The 25576-nt window shown below is 37.3% G+C and overlaps 1 protein-coding gene across 4 annotated transcripts in view; it reads left to right on the top strand.

The window, feature by feature from the left end:
- The window catches only part of RYR2 (ryanodine receptor 2), a 567940-nt gene that overhangs the window by 449576 nt on the left and 92788 nt on the right, over nucleotides 1-25576 (top strand). For all 4 annotated transcript variants that reach the window (XM_081039034.1, XM_081039033.1, XM_081039032.1 and 1 more), the window contains 10 exons: nucleotides 8223-8283; nucleotides 9481-9719; nucleotides 11158-11239; nucleotides 12997-13127; nucleotides 16092-16412; nucleotides 17632-17872; nucleotides 18269-18356; nucleotides 19820-19912; nucleotides 23235-23405; nucleotides 24490-24549. In XM_081039034.1, coding sequence (XP_080895160.1) covers nucleotides 8223-8283; nucleotides 9481-9719; nucleotides 11158-11239; nucleotides 12997-13127; nucleotides 16092-16412; nucleotides 17632-17872; nucleotides 18269-18356; nucleotides 19820-19912; nucleotides 23235-23405; nucleotides 24490-24549 — 1487 coding nt within the window. The remainder of the gene's footprint in view (nucleotides 1-8222; nucleotides 8284-9480; nucleotides 9720-11157; nucleotides 11240-12996; nucleotides 13128-16091; nucleotides 16413-17631; nucleotides 17873-18268; nucleotides 18357-19819; nucleotides 19913-23234; nucleotides 23406-24489; nucleotides 24550-25576) is intronic.

The raw sequence follows: 25576 nt of genomic DNA, 5'->3' as shown, positions 1-25576 counted from the left end.
TTTTTCTGAGAAATTATAGTTTCTGGTTTTAATTATTTGATGCCATATTGGTTTATAATCTTATTATTATCTCCAGTATTTGGTGCTCTTAAATTTAGTCATTAAAAATTATATTTCATATAAATTACCTGATTTTTTGCATTAATGTTTCAGTTATCCAAAATTAATGGGGAAATTATCTTCTGAATAATTTCAGTTGACTGGCTTTTGACTCTTCTTCGACACAGAAAAATTTCTATGAAAATATTCAGACAGAATTTTCATGTACTCTTTAACCTTCTCATAATAACAGTAGATTCAAGCATCCTCCAGTTGTCTTCAGACAGTTCTGACTCATTCAGTATAACTCTGATGTGTGCATTTCTCAGCTGCACTGTTTGCATTCTTATGAATAAGCATACTTTCTCTTGTGCTCTTTCTAACTTCTTACATATTGTAAATTCTTGGTTTCCTATGTTATATCTCTGTAATTTCCTTTTTAAAAATATCATTTGAGGTATTCCATACATGCAGCAAGGTACACAAATCTTAAGGACAGTCTGACACTAGACGCTGCTGAACTTTTACGTATGTATGTAGCTATTTGCTCAGGTCGTGACATCCCTGAAGCCCTCATGCCATTTCCCGATTTATAACCCTCTAAACAGCAACTATATGTAGATTTCCATTACCATGAATTAATTTTGCCTGTTATTTAACCTCCTTTTTTTCCTTTTGAATATATTAATTAAGGGTTCAGTAATTGAAGATAAACATGTAATATAACTGGTCCTACCTATCAGGTAGACAAGAATTGGACTTTTGACATTCATTCTATCTCTGTGGAATTCTGATATTCCATTTAGACATTGCATTTTAAATCCCTTAGCGTTTAAATATATATATATTTTTTTACTTTTTAGCAGGGACTTATTGGAGAGCTACTTTGTATCTCTTCCTCAACATTATATTTTTGTGAATTCTTTGTATTATTCTAGTGTCTGTTGTTATTGTTTCAAATTTGCTTTAGCATTCTCCAGTAAAATAACACACACTTCAAGAGGCTTTTATTCAGCAAGCATACTCTAATGCAGATTTGTCCAATTATTAGAGTCTTTAAGACACATAAACTGTGACAATACCGTTATAACCTGGCTCCTGACACTAACGTGATGTTCTGGAGGGAACAGGGGGATTTGAATTGGAAAACCCCGATTAGGCCTATATTTGTAACTAAAACAGCTGAGTGACTTGGACCAGGGACTGACTTCTCTGAACCATGGTGTTTTTGTTTGTTTGTTTTTGTGTTATTCATTTTTGAACTTGGTTAAAATAACTACTAATCTTAGAGACCTGTTGCATGTTTCAAATCTAATGTTGGATGACGGATGTTAAAGGGCTCTGTAAGCTACAATCTACGACATCGCCTCTCAGGTCTTCCTAGACTGAATTGGCAGTTGAGGTTCACAAAGGATTCCTTGGACTCTGTGTCTGTGAGCAAAGGCACGTTGTAGAAAGATGCACATTAACCTGAAATGTGTCAGGAAGATGTGAGTGAGACAAAGGAGAGGGGGACAGTCAACCAAGGGACAAAACACTTGTCCTGTGGGGCACTGGTTTGATGAGTAAGAGGATTTTTATTCCAAGTTGGACGCCAAATTGTAGTTACATCTCCAAACCTCATCTGTAGGTAAAAGATTTTTCTGATTTATAAAGTGAGGAATCCCCAAACGTGGACTTAACACATTTGTGAATATCTTTTGTGTAAATATTTCCGATAGAAGGATGCATTACTAGTGTTTTTATGGCTCATAGGTTACGTTTGAGGCATTGAAACCATTTCATTTTATATTAGAAAAAAGGTAAGGTTTTAAAAAGGGGGCCAAGCCATATTCCCACTGAACAGTACTTCTGGTGTATTGGTTAGAATACTTTATGGGGACAAGTGATAAAGAAAATAGTATTTTGTTTCTATATAGGCTTCCCGTTTGAAATGCTGCTAGTGATTGTAAGTTCATGCAGTCTTGTATTTTGGAAAATCAGTTAGGACATGGTCAGGACCCAGGCTGGCTGACAAGCGATAAGGATGCCATTCGCCATATTCAAGGACCCATTGTTAACTAAGGAGTTAGTGCCTTTGATCCCACCATGTCCCCCCACGTTTGCTAAGTGAAACTTCTGATTGTGAATTTCAAGGCAGTGAGATAGCAGAGCCCCTGTGGACCACCCCATCGAATTTCCCAGCACGTTTGTCTTCACTGTGCTTCAGTCTCTATGGCCTCGCTCTACTTCTGGACTGTGTCATGTCCCTTGCTGCCCAGGGTGTCTCATAGGCTGTCACTGCTGACTGGAATAGATGCCTGTACATAGCATTTGCTTGTCCAGTGCCTCAGATCAATCCTTCAGAGTTCAACCCAAATAGTCCTCTCAGGAAAGCCTTTCCCACCTCCCTGGCTTTCCTCCACCCTCCTGCTGCTAGAACATTCTCCGAGCTCTTGTACCCGCCCTTCACCTCACTGATGGTGTTACTAGAAAAACATCTCTTTCTGGAACAAAAAACCCTCAGCTCTTAGAGGGTTCATTGCTGTATCCTGACACAGTAGGCATTTTATAAATACCTGGTGATGAAGGAATGAACCAACCATGTCCTGCCTTCACAATGCCTACAGTTTAATAGAGAAGATAGATAAGTGAGGAGATGTTTCCAACAATGAGATAAGTGCTCTCAATTTGAAATTTTCTCATGTTCACGAATAACCCACACTTTACATTTTTTGTCTGGAGATTATTAAGAAAAATGCAGTATCAAGTTATCTCACAATTTGTAAGAATCATGCTTTTACAATTCCTTAAGCAGTCCCTGAAAGCCCTCAAGGCACTTACATTGACACAGAAGGGACACATAATTAGTGACTCTTCACACAAGGCCCTTAAGCTCAACCAACAATGAGCTTTTCAGTGTGAGGAACTATTTGAGAAAGCTGGCACAAAATAGTTATTGGGAGGGCTTTTCTACTTTTCCATTTTCTGGTGAATTTTTAACATAATAGTGAGACAGTAAATTGTCCAGAGAGTCCTCAGAGTTACTGGAGAATTTCCAAATTTGATAGCAGAGAGACTTCTAGAAATGCCTGGAGAAAAGCGAGCGTGTTGTAACATAATGAGCATAATATTCCAACATTTCTTCTGGTTTGACCTCAGATGACCCCGGAACTCAACATATCACATCATTAAGACAAATCTAGTATTAGCTGCAGGAATAATGAACGAGACAAGTATTATGTGTTTAAATAAAACTCTGGTTCTTCAAATACTCATTTTTTCCCCTCTTAGGTGAGTACGCAGGATTGAAATCGGCTCATAAATCTTAACGTTATGTTTGAAAGAGTTTTTAACAGTAAATAAAGTAATACAATGAATTCTATCAGTTGGTATCTCTCCTTGTTTCAATAATTAGTGGATCAAGTTTACATTGATCCTTCTGTCAGCTCCCCCCCAAAATCCGTTCATGTATTTACATGAAGACTGCTACCGTCTATCTCGAGATGTTAGAAAATTAGGATACGCTTGTATTATCCCTAAAGATGTTCAGGTTGTGCTTGCATTTGTTTAATAGGACACATATGATGAGAGGAAAATCATTTGAAGTGCTAAGAATCTCAGGATGATGCGTGTCTGAGAACTGCATGTGTCTTTATGCTGAGAATGTCATGGTCCCATGAGGCAGTCTGCTCCTTCTGCTAACTGTTGTCACTCATCACTAGAAGACCATTAAGGTCTTGTTTAAAAAATCTGTAGACAAGAGTCCCCTGGATTTAACTTGTTTTTTTAATCGATATAAAAAATAACCCATTTCTTATGGAGAGGCAGCTTAGGTCAGAAATATCAGAATCAGACATTATAATGAAAACGGTATCAGAAGATAGTATTAGAGAGATACAGGTATTTCTTTCATTTGAATTTATTACTATGAGAAACTTTCCTGACTTCTGAACAAATGAAAAGAATGTGTAATTATATGAAATGTGTTTTCAGTTTAACTGAAATGTCTCACCGAGTAAAGGAATCAGCGATTTTAGTTTTTTCAGTATCATGGACTCTAGAAGTAATATAATAATTGGCACTGTTCAATTTCTCTCTTAATTTTGAGAGAATTTTATATATTTTGCATAATTTTATTTTCCAGTATTAATAAGTATTCTGTCAAGATGAATCATTTCTTAAAAGAAGAGAACAGAATGAAATATTGTGTCAAGAGCCAAGTAAGAAAAGTGGAGAAGAAGAATAAAAATAAAAGTGGCTGTTAACTGCTTTCCCAGAGGAGAGAAGGTCAACATTCTGATAATCCTCAATAAATCAGATTAAAAACAGAAGCAGTATATAATGTCAAATTTTGGATAATGTTGAAAACTCCTGAGTTATAGAAACCTTGTATTAAATACCACAAAACAATTTGGGATTAAAATACAAAAAGATGTTTTGACTCTGACAGCGTTAACCTTGTTATTTTTATTTAGAGAGAGGTATTATTTTATGAGGCTGGTACAATGTTTTATAAAACCCAGTGCTTGCTGCTATCTGTGGTTATTAGATTCGGGTATGAATGTGATTTTAACGATGTACCTTTCATGATTACACACACACACACTCACACTGAGGAAAACAGTCCCAATGACACATAAGTGACTGACCCATAAACGTGTCCCTCAGAGTTTAGATGTGAGGCAAGCTATGCTGAAGACAGGGAAGTAGCGTGGACCTTAAAAAAGGGTGAGTTTAAAAATACCAAACTTTGTTTTTCTTTATACTGCTCAGAACAGTAAAGCGATTACATAGTTACATACACGAACATACAGTCATCCCTTTACAATTGTACCATTTTACCAAACTTTCACCAGCCCTTCCTGTTCTTACTAAGAGCATGGTAACATTTCCGATTATGGTGATCTGATAGCCTTAAAAAAGGCAATTTTATTGCATTTAAAAGCCTTAGTCACTACATATATGCTTTATTTCTCCTAGACTAACCATTGTTTAGGCTTCTAAAATGGGTACTTCTGCTTGGTCTACACGATAAAGTGCTGAAGATTGAATTTAGATTTGTTCTTCATTCCTTAGGGGCCTTTGTTACCATTTTTTACATTGAGATATTTCCATTAAAGTGGTCCTTCCTCTAATATGGAGAGTACTGAAATGGGTGGCTTCCTGGAGCTTGCAATTTGTGACTTTAACCATCACAGAAATCTCACACTCACCACACACATTTTCATTGGGCCCCTGGTGCTATTTCCTACTCTCTTACTCACATCCCACAGTCATTGCACAAAGGTGTAATTGAGTGCCTGCTGTATGCCAAACAGTGTTCTAGGTGATGGGTTATGTCAGGGAACAAAGCAAACAGAAATCTTGCCACCATAAGCATAAAGGAATGGTGGTTTAAAATACCCCTGGCCATTCTGTGGGAAAGGGCCTGGGTAGGTTCAATACAAAGTGCAAATACTGATTATTCACATGAAGAGACAGTAGATCAGAAGGGAAAGGAAAAAGGACTGTGAGGTTTAGGGAGTGAGGACCAGTCTCTGATGCTGAATAATAATTTCATCAGCTTTAGCTTGTGTCCCTCCTTTCTCCTGGGCCGCCTTCTCATTTTCTGGGCTGCATGCTCTTTAACTTTTATGCTCCAAGTATTGGAGGCCCTGGAACTTTTTTCTTCATACACACACACACACACACACACACACACACGGTGCAAAAAATGTATACACATATTAAGAAAGGAAAAAGTGCATTAAAATTGTAATACTCAGTGTATACCGACAACAAAAGATGAATGAATACAAGTCACTTTTGACTTCTGCAGTTATAAGAGGTGCTCAAAGTGGTGACCATCAGCATAATTTTAATACAGCTTTTTCCTTTCTTAAAATGTGTATACATTTTTTGGGCACCCTCTCTATATATACTCATGTTGGCTAATTTCACTTAGGCCCATGATTTAAAGAATTACCTATACGCTTATGATGTCCACGTGTATATAGCTCCCACGGAGATTGCTGTCTGCACTCCAGACTTCTGTATCAGTTGCCCCTTCCACAGCTTATGGAGATTAACAAGCCCACAATTTAATTTACGGGGGAAGTGGAGGACAGGACCCCTACCCCCTCCTCCCACATTCTGCCCCTTTCAGGTCTCTCTCCGCATCTTTAAATTGCATCACAATTCACCCGTTGCTCGTACAGCTGCCCACCCAGACAGTCTTGGAGTTATCCTTGTCTCCTGACCCTCTCACCTCTTATTTAGTTCAAAAGCAAAAACTTAAAATAGCTTATTACTGTCTTCACTGCTTATATCCTGATCCAAATTTACCATCGTCAGTCCTCTGATTCTCGGCTACTGCAGTAGCTTCCTAACTGACTTCCACTCTTGCCCTTCCAGAGTTTTGTACATTGTGACTTAATCCTTTCAAGATATGAATCAAACACCATCCTGTTCATAACCTAGCACTGTCTTTCGATTGCACTTCAAAAAATCCAAAGTTATTGCTCTAGTTTCAAGGCTCTAGGACCTGGCATGTCCCCTCCTGTCTGTCCTTGGTCCTCTTTCTTTCCCCTGAATCTGCCCACATTGGCCACCTTTTACTTCCTTGCCTGGGACCTCAGGTTCATTTCCTGCCTCAGAGCTTTTGCATGTGCTGTTCACTCTGCCTGGGCCCTTCTCCCACATATGCGCATGGTTTGTTCCTTCCCTTCTTTCAAATCTTTGCTCAGATGCCACCTTCTTGGGGATGGCCTCATGGTTATTCACCCTGTTACTCTATGCAGTTGCTCTGATCCCGATATCCTGCTACATGTTTTTATTGTGGCCTGGTACTATGCAATATATTGAATTTTTGATTAATAGGTCATTATCTGTATCCCCCACTGAAATGCAGGTACCATGAGAATTCTGTTTGCTTATTGCCAGAAGTTTGAGAGCCCTTGGTATTTGACATGTATTTATTGAGTGAATGAATAACTCAATGAATAATACTTCCAGGGTTTACAATACAAGCCCTAAGATTCCCACCAGCCAATAGACAGGGATATAACAAATTCTACCCTTCTGCTGATTTTGTTGTCGTTATTGCCAGAAATTCTGAGATATGAAGCACACAATAAATGGAACTTCTCTTAAGAATTCAGAGTCTCAGCAATGAATGCCTTTTTTTTTTTCATATTGGTATCATATCACTAAACTGGCTTGCTCTCATTCTGAAGCAATTATTGATTTCTATGTATATTTAATTTATTTTAGGATTTTTTTTGTATAAAAATATAACATACTCAAATGTTATAAAAATCTACATTTAACTAGGAGTTGTTAACGTTAGGACCCAAGGAACGACTATGTTATATAGTGAATATATATATATATATATATATATATATATATATGTATATATGTATATATATACACACATTGTATAATAGATTTTGGAATGAAGCTATAATGTCAAACTGTATTATGAGCAAATCGCTTTGTAACTTTGGATTCATCATTTTATTTATTTGCTTTTCTGTTTCCTATCACAAAGTAAAATATATGTAGTGATCATATTTCATATTTCTGTACTTTATGACAATATATACCAATCAAAATGAATTTCATCTTACTTTCAAGAGCAGTACCCCGCCATTTCAAATATCTCATGAGAGTAAGATTTAACTTCTTCAGCTTCTGATGCTTTTTACATGATAGCTCGGTGCTTCTTTTTCACCAAAGACCAACAAAATTCAGGCAAATTAATTGATCTTAATGCAGTTGAATGTAATAAGAGTAGAGACATTGGGTAATTAAATTGGAATTAAATTTATTAGACTTTTAGCCCACCTCTTTTCATAAAGGCTCTGAGCTGACTTGAAAAGTTGTCAGACAATATGATTTAAAAATATGATGAGTTGGTATGAGGCAGGGGATGTACTGAAGAATCCAGTCAAAGCCCTTCATCCTGGTGCAATGCTTTGAACGCTTCCTGAGTATGTCAGCTACTTGGAGACCTGCTTTATCGCTTCTCTATTTACATTTGCATAACCACTTGTAAGCAGAAAAACTGCATGATTTGAAACTTGATTATCAAAAATCTTTTTGAGTTATTATTACTGAGTTGTGCCATGGACTAATTTTCAAAACACAGATATTAATAGAAAAGAAGAGCACTGAAAATTTCTCCGGGCAATTTATACAGCATTTTGTTTCCTCTTCAGGAAATGATGCAACGTCAATTGTCAACTGTCTTCATATTTTGGGTCAGACTTTGGATGCGAGGTAAATGGATACATTTTTATCTACATCAGTGAGGGTAGTGATGATATGTAAGAATATTGAGACAGACCTAGTGTTTTGATTTATTATTTGGATGGTAATAAAGACTTCAGGTGAAAAGAAAATCTTGTGTAAATTATAAAAACAATGGCATTTTATTATAAATTATTACTTAAATTTTACATAATTACTGTAGCAGCTCGGTATGTGCTTCTGGGGTGAATTGGGAATATACTGGGAGGTAAACATGGTGAGCTGCACCTCTAGGGCTCACACTAACGTCTAGGCATGGTACTTGTTCTTCACATTTGTAATAACGTTTAGCTTTGTAGGAAACATGGGGGTTTATTCTCAGTTTACAGATGAGTAAACTGAAGCTTAAGATTACATAGTAAGTGCGGAAGTGGATCAGCTCCCAAGTCTGTGCCCCTTCTTCTTTGCCCTAAACAACATCACCGGAAATCTAAATACAAAAGTGATCTGTTTAGCATGACAGATTCAGCCTTTGAGCCGTACATTAAATTCATTTATCATCAACGATAAATCTAACTTAAAGTTTCTGAGCATCTCCTACAGAGAATAGTCCATGATATTCTTGGATTATCCATTTTAGTCTTTAAAATTTTATTTGAGATGATTTGTATAATAAATGAAGAAAGGAGATGCCATTATACACCTTGATTTCTTACTAGAAATAGTGGCATTAGAGTGTCACTTTTGTACAGTGTTTGGTCTTCAGAGGCTAATTTAGGAAAGATTGATTGCTACCTTAAAGCACAAAATATCTATATAGTTTGGTTTAGTTGGCATTATGTTTCTTTCACAGCCATTGCCTCAGGGAACAGTCTAGTTCTGTTGGATTTGAGATGAACGAAACTGGCTCAGAAGCTGTGTTTTGTTAGTTATAAAATAAACATTCTCAGAATTTGAGACCGCTGGTTGTAAATAAAGCTTTAGCCCTGCCCTTCGAGGTCTGATTTAAGTTGACCCTGAAGGCATTTAGGAATGGTTATGAATTTATAGAGCACTATGAGCTGTAACTTCAAATACGTTGAAACAAACGTATTTGAGAGTGGATTTAAAAATGGAGGTGATTGAGTGAATGTTGGATGGAGAAATGTAGGCAAAGTAGAGTCTGTTTTATCTGGAGTTCACTTGCTCCTCTCGTGTGGTGCAAGTTCTCCCGTGTGTACCTTGTAGGACGGTCATGAAGACTGGCCTGGAGAGTGTGAAAAGTGCGCTCAGGGCCTTTCTGGACCACGCCGCCGAGGATCTGGACAAAACGATGGAGAATCTGAAGCAGGGCCAGTTCACCCACACCAGGATCCAACCCAGAGGTGTCACTCAGATCATCAACTACACCACGGTGGCACTGCTGCCCATGCTGTCGTCATTGTTTGAGCACATTGGCCAGCATCAGTTTGGAGAAGATCTGATACGTATGTAAATCTATTACTTATAGAGTTTCATTATCTGAATAGTACAGTCAGAAATTGTGAAAGCCATGTCGAGGTCACTCGGACACTGCTTCCACATTAAAATGCTTTTTCTGCAGAACGTTATAGGTTGATGTTTGAACTGTAGAAACCGTTCTTACAGAGATGGATTATTGAATCGTGGGGGCAATTACTTCTACAGTCAAAGTACAAATTCCAAGTTTTACTGTTTCTGTGTTGTCTCTCTCCATGGCCATTTCCTAATGCCGTTTGACTATGGGACATGCAACATGAAATGTTTTCAGATTATTTCCGAGTCGATGCATATTGTTTCCACAAGCTGGACTACCAACAAACATGAAGATGCTGAGATAAAGCCTGGGTCTAAATAATTGGTTGTCTAGGGTGGCTCAAATGGCTTCTGTTTATCGGTTTCAGTCTATTTTCATAGGGGATGTAACCAGCTGTTGTGGGCTGGAATGCTGTAGTTATTAAAAATATCCACAGAATGCCCAACGCTATGTGAAAAAAAACAAAACAAAAACACATGATCTGCCCTGATGTTCTGCTCTCCTGCTGATGTGACCAGGAGAGAAGATACGAGTCCCTGTCAAGCAGGCAAATGGGTCTCGACTGCAGACCCAGCCACTGAGACTCTCAGTGTTGTAGGTCCCCGAGGTGAGTGCAGCTCTGCGTAAAAACCGCTGTGTCACTTGGTGGATGACACAGCCATTAGTGGCAAAACGTTTACTTGAACCAGTAGGAGCACAGTGTGGACATGAAAACTGGTCTGGAGGACAAGGATGGTTTCCCCATTCACGTTGTGGTGCTTCCTCCAGCAAATGGTACCCGAGTTGGAATGAGAAATCCAAAGTTCTTACATTTCCCTGCCTTTGAAACTTGTCTTATTGGATCATAGATCATTATAAGGTTTCGTTTGATTTTCTTGCTTTTAACTACCAGAGTCACTTGCTGATACCCTTAAATGTCAGATCATTTCAGAAATAACTATCGTACTCTCCTCCAGCATTCTCATGCTTGTTCCTTTGAGGCTTAAAAATATAAACAGGCTTTATATACCTTTGAAACAGGAGTCAAAATCTACCTCTCCTCCCAGATATTCTTGTGCTTAATTTCGTTCTTGAAAAAAATCTTTTATACCTAGAGAAAAATTACAAAAAAATGTTCCTGATTATATTCTGAATAATCACAACATGATTCTTTAGGACACCTTCAGCTCCTCAGAAAAAGAATTTTGTTTGAGAATGAGTTTCTATATTTCATTTCACATATTTGTTTGTTCTCATATTGCTTCTTTCAAATGTTAAAATATTGATGTGCCTTCAATATTGGATTTTGTTTTTAGCCTAAACTTCCTTGGGACAGTGTATGAATAACAAGTTTTTTTTTTTTTCTCACATGAGATTTTCTTTTTCCTTAGTGGAAGAGGTACAGGTATCATGTTACAGAATTCTGACTAGCTTATATGCTTTGGGAACGAGCAAGAGTATTTATGTGGAAAGGTAAGATTTTAAAATTTTACATCGTATTTATAGCTGTTTCAAGCATTATAACTATTTATTTCAAGAGTCTTCACTTTATAAAATTTCCCTTAGTTATAAACTAAAGAACCAGGTTCATGTGTTGAATTTATTGGGGGTAATTAGATCATCTTTAAGCCAAATTTGAATTGATATAATAAAAGATAGCTGAGTTATGAAAAAAAGTAAAGCAATCATGATAAAGACCATATTTAATATACAGTTTAAACTTGAGTGTTTATGTCTTATGAAGGACACACATACACACCCCCATGTATCTATGTATCTTGCAGTTATAAAGTGATTTGGGGAGAATATAAAAATAAAATTTTGAAGATGAGTAAAGGATACTTTGAAAAAAATGAAAAATCGACTCTGTACTAATAAAAATTTAGATATTTTAGTACAGTCTTCTAAAAGAAAAATTGCTATTTCCAGAATACCAACACAAATGATCAGAGTTGGTCTTATAACTACTAATGAAATAAAAAAAAAGTAATGTTAAATAATTCACATGAATTATTAATGAAAGGATTCGTGGAGTCAGATGTAAGGGAAGAAATGACCCAGAGGTCATACATGAACCATTTTAAGCTATTAAATTCTTAAATTATTTCTGATTATTTTAAAATATTTATTGAACCCATACTGTGTACCTGAAATTTTGCAGTTCTGCATCCCCATTTTTAGGCAAAGAAAGCAAAACTTAGAGTAATTTTCCTACAATGGTGTAAGAGGAATAAGATTGGGACTCAGGTCTGTCTGAATCAAAACCTGTGACCTTAGTAATTCCATGATGTCCTAAATTGTTTTTAATAATGACATGTTAATAAGTATTTGATTTGAACTCATTTTATTCAATGTCATTCTATGAAAGGATATTTTCTACTAGCTAAGTACCTTGTCATTTTTAAGTTAAAACATTAGATATCAGACATTTTCAATTTAGGCATTCTATTTTTTAACAAGAAATTTAAGATTGCCTAAGAGAATTATGTAATTATAATTAGATCCATTTTATTGACTTTTCAGATGAAATATTTATATAAGATCGTTTAAGGAGTTCATAATAGGCTGAAATAACTCTCATATTATGCTATGTTTACTGGTAATAACACTTAATGTGCCAGTATAGCCTTGGATTGAGTTGATAACTAAGGGAGAGTGATAATTTCTATCAGTGGTAGGGGAGCTTGGGGTCGTAACCTACTCTGGATAAATTACTCACAATCTGATTCCTTAAACACCTTCCTTCCCTTGAAATGACAACTCAATTTTAAGAGTTATCAATAGCTTTCAGCATTAGTATATATTAATATTCATGGCTGTCTAGTATTACTTACATATGGTAATTTTCATGAAATTATATTAGTATTAGTACTTCATTTTAAAATTATTAATTATTAATCTGTATTCACATAGCAAGAATGCTTCCTCAGTAGGTCATTATGTTTAAAAAAAGAAAAAAAAAAAGAAAATGTCCTAACTTGGGGATTTACAGGTGTTTTTTTGATATTTTGGTCTGTACTTTTTAAATTCTTCTTAGCTTTTTCTAAACGGCAAGGATCTTGCTATTGAAAGCATATGATGTTTTGCAATATAGAAGTTGCATTTGGAAGTGGATTTTATTCGTAGCACTTTTACCAACTCTCTTCGGGGTTAACCTTGCCAATTTTCCTATAACTTCTTTAGTTATTTACCTGGAAGACATAAAAACCATAAGCATTTCCCACTTACAGACAGCGTTCTGCGCTGGGAGAATGTCTGGCTGCCTTCGCTGGTGCCTTTCCAGTGGCGTTCTTGGAAACTCATCTCGACAAACATAACGTTTACTCCATCTACAACACTAAGTCTGTGCGCGAGAGAGCAGGTAACGCAGATGCACGCACAGCATTTGAGATGTGAAGCTAAAACTGAATGACAGCGATTGGATTTTCCTACAGTGATTTTTAACAGGCCATTTCAGTTCACTGTCTCCAGTGCATTTGGCTCTTACATGTTACTATTTGGATTATTATGGATTATTATTTTTTTTGGAAATGCTGAATACTATTCCTGTAGTATTAGTTTGATGTCTTCTGAGTTCATGAACCACAGACAAATTAACACAAAAATAAAAAATAATCAGCAGATATGAAAAAGTAGGTCAATCTGATTTCTGATTCAGTTATCTCTTACAGATAGTCAGCAAGGGTATGACATTCTTATTTATTATCTTTATGGATTTGTACCCTTCGGTTTTTCTTTGTTCACCAGATATGTCTGCGTTATTGAGGCAGTTTCATCCATGTGACTTTTTCTAATAGTTTTGTCCCATTTTATCATCTATAAAACTTAAAACCATAAATCTGAAACAACTAATCAATGACTTTAGTTTGCACTTGACCCTAGCATGTACACCCCTAAAACTTGCATGTGTATGTACAGTAGGTATCTACATATACTTACGTGTCAGGTCACTTTCCATTTGGGAGAATCTGCTTATTTTCTGGGTAGATAGGCCCATTTTCTTTTTCACTGTCCCACTTGAAAAAGCTTTTAGAACCATTGCTGATGATTTCAAGGATCAGCCTTTGAGAATCTATTAGAATTATTTACTAGTTGGACAACAAAAAGATAATAAGCAAGTCATTCCTCTAATCAGCCGCTTAAAGCAATCATACAGAATTTTCAAGGCCTGACCGTTACACAAGTGCCCTCTTATGTTTTTCTGTTTGATTTCCTCTAAGGTAAGAACCTTTTGCTGCTCACAAATGTGTAACTCTTGGCTAAGATCGTTTCTCTGTGGAATTCATGCTTTCATGGGAGCTGCTGATTTCACTGTAGGGAATAGTGTATTTCATCAAATAAAGAATCTTAAAAACATGTTATTTAATTTGCCTATTTTACAATTCTTATTTCATACACCAGAGGAAGTTAAACAAAAATATGTTGAACGTGACTTGGCAATATTTTCCTACAAAATTTCCATAACATATTTGTAAATAGTAAAACATGGTTGAGTTTGAATTATTAATCACTTGTATAAACAACGTCTTATTTAGGATTTTTGATTGTTTAGCTGTGAATCAAGAATGAAGCCGATTTGTTATTCATTATAGAAAAGGAATAACACAAAGCTGGAAATTTACCTGCTTAGGTTTCCATAACACATCATTTGCATAACAAAGTAAAGGAATTGAATTTAATGGTTCCTTTTCATTCATTCATTTTTTTTGTTTTGTTTTTTTCTTTTTCTTTTTCTTTTTTAGTCAGTCCTTCAACAAATAATTGTGAAGCACCCTGTGGTAGGTGGAGGAGATATGCTTCAAAGATAAATAAGATTTGATTCTTTTCCTCAGGGCGTTTAGTTACAGGAGAGGGAGACAGACTGATAAATGTACACGGTAGAGTCCAGAATAGAGAACCCTGGGGACCCAAAAGCAGTGGGTCCCTGGAAAGACTTCCCAGAGCTGGCACATGATGAATGAGGCATTAGAGACACTGGGACTTCAGGAGAAACTTCTAGTTCTTTGAGGTGGCGATAGCTTTCAGGAGAGAAAGGGCTAAAAGGTGAGATGAGTGGAAAGCCAGCAAAGGGGAAGCAAGGCTCCCTGTGTCAGGTGAGGAGTGGGGACTACCCAAGTGAAGACCATCCTCTCATTGGGTTTTAACCGGGGAGCAATGTGAGTAGATGTGCATTTTAAGAGATACCTCATGCAGAAGTAAGGAAGAGTCACTGATTGGGAAGTGACGGTGACAGTGCAGCGTTGCTGTGACTGAGTAAGGCCCTGGGTGGTGTGACAGTGATGTGATGATGAGGGTCCCTGAAGCTAGAATCAGGCTGTGTGGACGATGAGGGAGCATCGCAGCCTAGAATGGCTCCAGGTTTCTAGCCTGCGTGACTGATGGGATAACATTGTCACCAACCCACCAACTTGTTCAAGAGGTGGGTTAGAGAGGGGAAAGTTCAAGTTTCAGTATAGACCCATGGTGTTCCAGTTGCTTTTGAGAATTTCAGTATTAGACACCAAAACATTAAAACATAGCCTTTGAAAATTGTTAGCTTATAGCAGGAGCCCCTAGGAATGGCCCAAATTGCCTGGGCGAACATATAAGCCCAAACAGAAGAGACTTAAAGACAGATCCCTTAAGAAGACCGACATTTAAAAGTTCAGCAAGGAGAATAGAGTGAGTGAAGGGACTAACAATTCGAAAGAGAGGCCTGACAGACCAAATGCATGGAGCTCAGGAAAGGCGGGGATTTGGGCCAAAGGGAATTTGGTCAGTGATGTGAAAGGTCTTACTTATCTCACTGTCACAGTAAGATAAGGATTGTGAAAGCAAATGAAGTGCATGGTGAGAAGCAGAGGCCCTCGAAGAACACCTGGCAAGCTGACAATCTAGGAGAGATGTGAGCCTCTGTAAGGCTGTTGGGCAGGGTATTAGAGAGGAAGGGGCGGAAAATTCAGGTCTGAGCAAGGCCCCTGCTGTGGGGTCAGCTCTGGGGGAACACAGGCTGACCCTGAGCAGGAACCTCAAACACTTTCCTCTAAAATGGGATCAGATGTGAATGTGGGACTGGACGGAGGCTGGGAGGCAGAGACGTGGATATTCTTGTTTGCTCTGAGGTAGTAGGAGTGGTCCTTTGCTGGTCTTCAGGGAGTGGTGGTAGGGCAGGGACTTGGGGAAAAGAAAGGTTGAAATTGCTGCCATGAGAAAGGGAGAAGGACATGCCAGTCGTGCTGTGTTTTGAAGCCCAAACGAAATGGTTCTTTGTGGCTCTTATAAACAGATGGAATCTGGCTGTCGTGTCCGTTCTTTCACTGATGTCTTTTTGTGCATGTTCCTCCAGCTCTCAGTTTACCAACTAATGTGGAAGATGTTTGTCCAAATATACCGTCTTTGGAGAAGCTCATGGAAGAGATTGTGGAGCTCGCGGAGTCTGGTATTCGCTACACACAGATGCCACATGTGATGGAAGTCATCCTGCCCATGCTTTGTAGCTACATGTCTCGTTGGTGGGAACACGGACCTGAGAACAACCCAGAAAGGGCTGAAATGTGCTGCACAGCTCTGAACTCCGAGCACATGAACACCCTTCTGGGGAACATATTGAAAATCATTTATAATAACTTGGGGATTGACGAGGGGGCCTGGATGAAGAGGTTAGCAGGTGAGCAATGGAAAGGAAGGTGCCACTTAAAGTTATTTTATTTCCCAAACAATCTGAAATACATTAGACTAGACTTTTTCTATCTTAGTCTTTATATTTTCTTCTGTGCTAAAACTAGCTTGCTGTTCTTTAAAAAGGAGACATGTCAGCCACTGATTAACTTTCCATATAATTGCTCCTTTTAAGTCAGTAAACATTTTCTTGTTTTGACAATCTCTCTAAGATGAATCAGTAAACACAGCAGGAAACACTAAGGATTCTGTAGACAGAGACAAAGATAGAACTGGATTTAAAACAACTCACTTTTAGCTATCTGTCTAACTGCAAATGGGGAAGGATGATCAAAAGGTGTGGTCAAGTGTTTACGTTTCGATTTACCTACCATCGTACGATTTCGCTTGAATAACTGGAAGCCATTTGAATGCCCCACCCCTACAGTACGGTTACATAGGTGGTGTACATCCAAATACCAGAGTATTATGCATCATTTAACAGAGAGGTTTCAACAGGATTTTATGACTTGGAAATTGCTCACAATATCATGGAGGGTAAAAAGAAGAGTTTTTTTAAAAATTGAATTCAGAAATACATATAAATACATGCTTATGAAATTATAAAATCTCGAAAGAAATACACCAACGTGACAATAATTTAGGTAGGGGTGATTATGGTTGATTGTAAAATTCCTCTCTTATACATTTCCGCAGTGTGTATATGTCTCACCTGTAGGGAAAAATCCTTTTTAAAATGTCTCTATCACGTTTAGAACTATTGCTAACAACTGCAACTACAATTAAATAAACGAGCAGTGTTCTATGTAAAACAGCTCTTCCATTGGGATGGGGTGGGGACCGTTAAGTGAGGAAACTGCACATAGTCTATGTAATTACTGAGTGGTGCACATCCCATTTGGGAAATGCTTTGTGTAAAAAGAACTGACTTGCAAAGTGAATGAATGTCTTCTTTTTTTTCTATTCTAAATTAGCTGTCAGTCCATTTTAAAAAACAGGGAAGCCCATCACATTCAATTCAGTCGTCAGTTTTGAACAGCAAATACAGTTAGGCTTTGGACTAGAAAACAGAGTCCCAAGCTGACTCTTACAGGAAACCATGTGTTGGAAGAGTAGGGGTTTAATCGAGCTACAATTGTAATTACAGTCTATCCTCATTATAATGAATGTTTATGCAGAGCGGAATATTAATGCCTGTCTTCAAACAGTATTTTCCCAGCCTATTATAAATAAAGTGAAACCTCAGCTCTTGAAAACTCATTTCTTGCCATTAATGGAGAAACTCAAGAAAAAGGCAGCCATGGTTGTGTCTGAGGAAGATCACCTGAAAGCCGAGGCCAGGGGGGACATGTCCGAGGCTGAGCTGCTCATTCTGGATGAATTCACCACTCTGGCCAGAGACCTCTATGCCTTCTACCCTCTCCTGATTCGATTTGTGGACTATAACAGGTATGATATACAGAAGTGATTCATTTCTCTAATTCCATTATCACTTGGCTGGGTTTGTGTGTGCTGACTGAATTGCTTCATTCACTCACTACTTAGCGATGAGCTAAGTTTTTATATAGATATAGATGTTTATATAGATAAACATCTATAATGTGTTTATATAGATAAGCTGATTTTCATCGAGCATCTTAAGTACAACCAGAAATCCCATTCTGCCTTTCTCAGGGAAAGTTAGCAGTCTGACAGTTACGATGTTTAAAATGTTCTAAGTGTTACAGCTTTCTGAGACTTCGGAGCTGCCTTTGGTTTCAGATTTAACTTTGGGAGGGTGATTTTTTTTGTGTTTTTCTAATTATGTTGTACCTGAGAAATCACTTTATTTATTTTGTAATTCAGGGCAAAGTGGCTCAAAGAGCCTAACCCAGAAGCGGAGGACCTTTTCCGTATGGTGGCTGAAGTATTTATCTACTGGTCAAAATCCCACGTGAGTAGAAAAATATGGGCAGTGCCTAGTGTTTGGAATATGTTAAGGGATTTCAAAACTTGAGCCGATTTTCCAACGCCTTGGTAAATACCTACAGAAGTGTTTCTCAAACTTGTCTACTAGGTATCGCTTAACTGGTGAGGAGAGAGAATAGCTTCCCCTGGGGAGATGAAAACAATCTAAAACTTCTTTTCAGTTTTGTAATTGATCTTCAAAAAATCACAGGGTTTTTCAATTGCTGTCCATACACACATTTTTTGTTTGCTCTAATTCTTAGGGGAATATGGACATGGAGACCTGCCATTCTCATGTTTCAGCCTTCTTTTTCTGTTCGCGTTTTGGTCTCTCACCCCCACTCTCCATTTTTGGTTCCAGGAGTACGCCAGCCTCAGTTTGTGAACTGCTGACATGTCTTGCATTTTCAGTCATAGGACACACGTGTTTTACTTCTGCAAATTTTTTCTATCATCATCACTTTTGTTTCTATAGGAATTTAGTTTTACTCATGTGTTAGAATACATTAAGCTCCCACTGGGAATCCTGTTGATAGAATTTATAAAGTACATTTTCACTATTTTGTATGTTGCAAGTAGAACTATCTAGTTTTAAATCTAAAAATGATTTTAATCCTAATAATTTTATAGTGCCCTATAATTTTCAGTAATTAGCAGCATATGGGTGAATGAGGATTTATTATTGTTCCAAAATATTTCAAAAGCTTAGAATTTTTGTATCAATTTTAATTTGATGGTACTTTGTCAATGGGAGATTCTGAGAAAGTAAAAATGAACACTTCACCCTCGGTTTCATCCTCTGAAATGTCTTCCTAGTTTATTTCATCAGATTGTTATACAAATCAAATTACTTTGGAAATGTAATATATTTTAAAAATAAAATCTTCAAACTTAATATTTAAGATGCAAATATTATTTGCTGCCTGCCCTGAGGAGTCTGTTAAACTTAATACCAAAATGTATATAAAAATATACATTAAACATACCGTCACACAGAAATAATATGTGAAATAGTAGCTTTTTTTAACACGTGGATTTATATCTTCACATTGACATTCATTTTCTGTGATGTCACAGGAATTCTTTCAGCTTGTTTATGTTCCTGTAGATAAAAGCCAGTGATTTTCTATCCTTGGTAACACACCAGCCAAATCAGGCTGGATATTCATTCTGCCCTTGGTAGATGTGTGTCTTTGTTACTTAAATTTTCTGAACCTGAGTTTTTTTTACCTTTGAAACATACATATTTATATCCAGTTCCCAGAATGGTTGCTCCTAGCCAGGCACCCTCATGGCATATTCAACAACTTCTTGTTCCTTTTCTTGATAAGTTGTACATATCAAATTAATGCTTATCTTTGTAGAAACCTTTGGGTCCTGTGCAACCTCTAATCACATGGACGTCTTATCTATGTGGTTTTAACTGAAATTTTCTTTTCAACTTCTCAGAATTTCAAAAGAGAAGAGCAGAACTTCGTCGTTCAGAACGAAATCAATAACATGTCTTTCCTCATCTCTGACACCAAGTCAAAGATGTCAAAGGTATTTCTCTAGTGTTTCACTGTTCTAGAAAATGTCCGAATATAATTTGCATTGGTTGATTTTAAAAAATATTTCTTTGAAGGTTTGTACCTGGAATTTGATAGATATGGTATGTTTACTGACCACACACACACACATACACAGTGTTGAGGGTAACCAAGATTTGATTTATTCACGTATGGTATGATAAGCAGGCACAGAAATGATTGCCATGAAGGAAGAAGTTTGAAGAAGTTTTTACTCACAGTTCCCTAGATACGGAAGGTGTGGCCTATAGTCGGGCATGTGGGGAAGCCCCAGGGTCTGTCAGGAGGCGGTGTGAGGGGGATAAGTGGGCATGACCTTTCACTGTGGCTTCTGTGGGAAGGAGCAGGTGGGGCCAGGTAAGCAGATTCAGGTTTGGCTAGTTTAATAACTCCAGGGCTCTGGGGCATAGGAAGTGTCTGTAGTTGTCTAATACCTGGCCCTGGGTGATTAAGGCAGGTGGATTGAGGCCCAGGTAAAAGGTGATTGGGGAATATGGACTCTGTGTTGGTTGGTTTGTTATGGAAGGTGTACTTGCAAGCAGGTATTTTCCTGTCTCTAGGAATTGACTAGCCTTGTGGGAGGGCCAGTCAAGTGTCAACAAGACTCCAAGATGTCAAAGCATCAGAATAAAAAGAAATGCTTAATACAAACACTCACAAAATATTCATATAATTCGTCAATATTATGTACAGTAACCCCTTATATATGGGGGTATATTACAAGACCCCCAGGAATATTCATGAAAACCTAAAACTGCAGATAGTACCAAACCCTAAATATACTATAATATTGATGAAAATTTCGAAATTACTGATTATGCTTTGCTTCCTTATTTTTATTTATTTATTTATTTTTTGCCTGCATATGTGCTTGAAGTTTTGTGTCACATATGTGCGATGGACTTTTTTTCCTAGAAATGTTTCTAGTTCAAACAATGGAGTCAACTACATCAGTGCATTAAATTGTTTCACTAAAGGAATCATGATGGCCACGTTTCAGCATTTGGACAGATCTGAGCATCCCTGTGCTGGTCGTAGCAGCATCTTAACTGAAGTTTTTGCAGAGTCACTGAGGTGCTCTGCTGATCACAGGTGGCATGGTGGGCACCAAGTGGGATGTTAGCTACACTGTTCAGGTCTAGTGTCAGAATGGACAACAGAAGGGTGGCCCTGGGTCTCACTTCTGAAGTGAACAGCGAGATGTTCCCCATACAAAGCTGAGAATGGAGAGATGCAGAGCCACAGGGACCCCTGTGACAAGACCTGAGCCGTCTGCCTGAGGTGTCACTGCAGCAGAGACATCCATGCCCCAGACTCCTGAATTAGACTGACTTAAGAGACAGGTCAGTTCATTCTCCTTTCTCCTTAAACATGCCTACATATTGACCACGTTATTACATATTCATATCTGATTTGGATGTTAGGGAATATTGAAAATGAAGTATCATGCAAATTGAATTCACAAATTATTGAGCAGCTCCTACGGGCAAGGCTGTTCTGCATGTACAGAAAGGAACAAAGCAGGTACCAAGCAAGCAAACAAAAACCAACCAATAAGATGATCATGAGCATATTTGATTACTTGTAGATTTAGTTTCTCCATAGTAGCAGTGGACTACACTATCAATGTTCAAAGATTCATGAACTTCCCTTCTCTGTTTACAGATTTCCTGTGGCATAAAAAGCAAGATTATTGTTTGAGCATCAGGAGGAATTAATCATTGTGCTCAAAATTGAGCAATCTATGGTTGCCGTTAGTGTTGATTTAAATTGTTTTCATTGTAAGGTCACTTAAATATTTATAAATATCAAACTAGGTATAAACCTCTTTTGTTTATATAACTATAAACTGAAAGAATAAGTTAAAGAAATCTCCAGCTCCAATAAAATTTAGACTTTATTGTATTGGGTAATATTGTTTTGCTATAACTACATTGCCATGATTGGATAGAAATGAGTTTCTAGGCTTTGCATCAATTTGTTTAATTTTGGGGATGGTTGTTCCTTATTTGGGTAATCATGTTTATCACTGTGGTTACCTTTCCTTTTAAAGCAAGGAGCTCGTTCAACACCCACTGATTTATTATTTTACGGGTTAATCAGTTTAACAGTACAAATTATTATTCACCATGCTTTTTCTACCAAACTTACTGAAAATAATCTCTTACAAATTGGTACAGATAAAAGTGGGATCCGTTCAATAAGTATATGTCTTTAGAAAGTGAATATGATTCTCATCGCTATGGTTCAGATATGATAGGTTTTATATAACGTGTCAATATATACTATATATTTAATATATATTGTAATATATCAGTAACACAATATAATATATATAAGTATAATTACTGTATGATGACTCAATTGTTTCACTATGGGAAAAACTTATTCCAAGATCATGTTGTGAGAGACTGTGCCTTCTTTTGGGGAAAGCAGATCATTTGTATATTAGACTGTCTTCTGTTTTGTTTCGTTTTTTATTTTTCTTCAGTTGCACCAAACTATTACAATATGTCAGTATCATGAAAATATTATTAATGTTTGATATGTTGCTACAAAGAAATTGAGCATGCACAGAGAAGTGGATATGGGACAATTATTTTAATTTTGACTTTAGAAAGTACCCTCTTAATAGAAAGAAGACTACTCACTACTCAGTGAAAATTAGACTCTGGCATTTGTGAGGAGCCTGTAGCTGGCACATAATCTTCAACAAAAGCACAAGTAGCATGGCAGTCCTCAGTTTTAAACAGATCATCCAGAGATAATCCCAGATATGTACATAACACCGATTAGCATATTATGTGTGTTTCCCCTAGATTAGGATTAAGGCCCTCGGGACACAAACTGGCAGACTACATAAAAGGCAGTGTATTTTAATAGTTTTGTATATATCGTGTATGGATATGCATTGCAAAGCAGGGATTTGTCAAAACAAAACCCATCTATTCTTATTTTTTTCTCTCTTAAGCATTGGGAATTATAAAACATATACTATCAGTAATTACCACGGAGTTTTCATATATTCATATGCTTCCCAAGAATTGCCATGTGCATTGTCCTTCTAAAATTGTATAGCAATGCACACCAGTGAATTGTACTAACTTGGGAATCTGAGAGTAGGGCTGAAAATCAGCAAAGCCATGAAGAAGGAAATAGGAAAAATATTCTCAGGAGGATTTTCAAAAACATGGACCAGCAGAGAACGAGGAAGACAAATCCATAATCAAGTTAGAAAAGGTGCACAGGTCTGGGAGAAAGGCAGCACAGCATGCAACCCTCCCCATGTCCCGTAGGCGGCCGTGTCCGATCAGGAGCGGAAGAAAATGAAGCGGAAAGGAGACCGCTACTCCATGCAGACCTCACTGATTGTGGCGGCCCTGAAGCGACTGCTGCCCATTGGGTTGAATATCTGTGCCCCGGGAGACCAGGAGCTCATCGCTCTGGCCAAAAACCGTTTTAGTCTGGTAAGTGCCCTGTCCACACCTGGATGCCGATCCCTCCGCCTGCAACCTCCCAGGTGTTTGTACACCTTTGTTTCCCTGCTCAGAGTCAATATTTCAGTGGCATTAAATGTTTTATTAAGTGGTTTTCTGCACCGGCCCTAGGAGTCAGATACAAACACTGCCCCTTTTTTGGAGGGTGGTGGTGCTCTTTTTATTTCTAAATTATGTTAATCGCCTCCTGGTCACATTCAGGAATCACATGGAAAAGCTACAAACAAATCGCAGGTAGTGAAAAAACAATTGATTTCACATGAACTCCTACAAAAAATTCGTGATTAGAGGTATATTCAGATTTATAAAGGGTGAGTTTTCAACATTAGGAGCATAATGTGTTGTGCTGACTGTGGTTAGATGCGGTGTTGACTTTTAAATCTGCAGCCCTTCTTTGCAAGCTTCAAGATTTAAGTTCTCTTGATTTCTTGACGGCTTCTGTTGGTCATCTTCATGGCTACGCAGCTGATGATGCAGTTTTTAGAAAGTGGACATGGGGATTCCTATTTAAATTTATGTAAATCAGAGGACATGCTCTTTCCCCTCTGGATATCCCGAAGCGCCCTGTATTCTGTATTTCCAGAGTTTGACACCCTAAAATGAGAAAATTGAGTGGAGACTGTGCAGAGTTCTATTGGCGTTTGTCTAATACTTGATTCTCAGGCCGTGCTTCTCATTACTGAGAAGTGCTATATAAGTGCTAAAATTACTTTGTGGAGGTTTGTGGGAGTGCTGGTGACTTATTTCTAGTTGAACACAAGGCAACATGCTCTGGCACCCTTGTTAGGAACTGGAAACTCGGTTCCGTTGAGTCTTAATGCACTTCCTGTGTGGTGTTAAAGCAGGTAGTTGTCTTGTTTTTAAGTCACAGCAGTATCAAGAAATTATCTGAAAGAGACCCCCCCCCAAATTTGTGGCATGTATTTAAATCCTATAAAGATACTTGTTCAGAAATGTACTTTTTTGAAACAGGTTTGGATTGCATTATTTCTGTTGACTTGTAACAGGTGATGCTTTATAACATGTCTTTTATGTAACATTGGTTTCTTGACAGAAAGACACTGAGGAAGAAGTACGAGATATAATCCGCAGTAATATTCATTTACAAGGCAAGGTAAGCCAAATGTACTCCAAAGCACATGTAATACCAAAACAGTAGTTAATCTCTCTTCAGAATAGTACTCCAAATGTTACTGTAGCAATTAAGACAGTGAAAATATATTATTTTAATCAGTCATTGTCCTACTTGCAAATTCTTTGAATTAAAGACTCACGATTACAAATGATGTGTTTTTAAAGTAGAGCATCAGAGATTGTCAAACTCTGAAAATACATGTCACCAGTTGAAGTAACATGGACATTTCCTTCATGCTCATATAAGGAGGACTTTTGGGACATCGAGACAGGTGTCTGTAAGAATGTAATTATTACATTGGTTTGTACACCTGAAACTAATAATAATAATAATAAAAAGAATTCGAAATTCTAGATCTATTGCTCAGGAATTAGATATGTGTACTGTATTTAAGAGTCAGTACATACAAGGTATTAAGAATTGCTTTAATGGGAATAATTGAATTTACCTAGAAAAGCAAGTATACATTTAGAAGAAAACATGAATGGAAACCAAGATAACACCCACTTTTTAAAAGTGACTTAAAAAAATTGCTAGAAATAGTTTTTGTTAGTCCAGTAAGTAGACTGTTAATTTGGAAATTGTTTCATGCTACGGGATAAATTATTCATTTGTTTATAGAACCTGTTATGTAATGTAGGAAGTCTAGCAGTTTATCGTTTTGACTCCACCTACTTGCTTCTATTCTGGTGTTCCTTCTGAGAAACTTTTTTTTTTTTTTTTAATTACGAAGATGTCCAAAAGTCAAGAAGTAGTGACTGCAGTATAATCTATGCCTTTTTGGGTATTGAACTGCTTCTTCCCAAAGACCCAAACTCCATTCTTTTTCTTTTAACACTTCAGAATTAACATGACAAAGGCAAAACTTGCCTTTACAATATTCACAACACACAAATATTTATTTAGAGCAAATTTGATATGTACTTTGATATGTGCTCATATATTTAGTGGATTAATTCCTATTAGATGGAGCATGATCTCTTTCCAAATAGCAAAAAGATTTTGA

The sequence above is a fragment of the Rhinolophus hipposideros genome, assembly GCF_964194185.1.
Source record: "Rhinolophus hipposideros genome assembly, chromosome: 26".
Taxonomy (NCBI): Eukaryota; Metazoa; Chordata; class Mammalia; order Chiroptera; family Rhinolophidae; genus Rhinolophus; species Rhinolophus hipposideros.
Note: the sequence above shows the minus strand (reverse complement) of the source record. Positions and strands in the feature narration are given on the sequence as shown.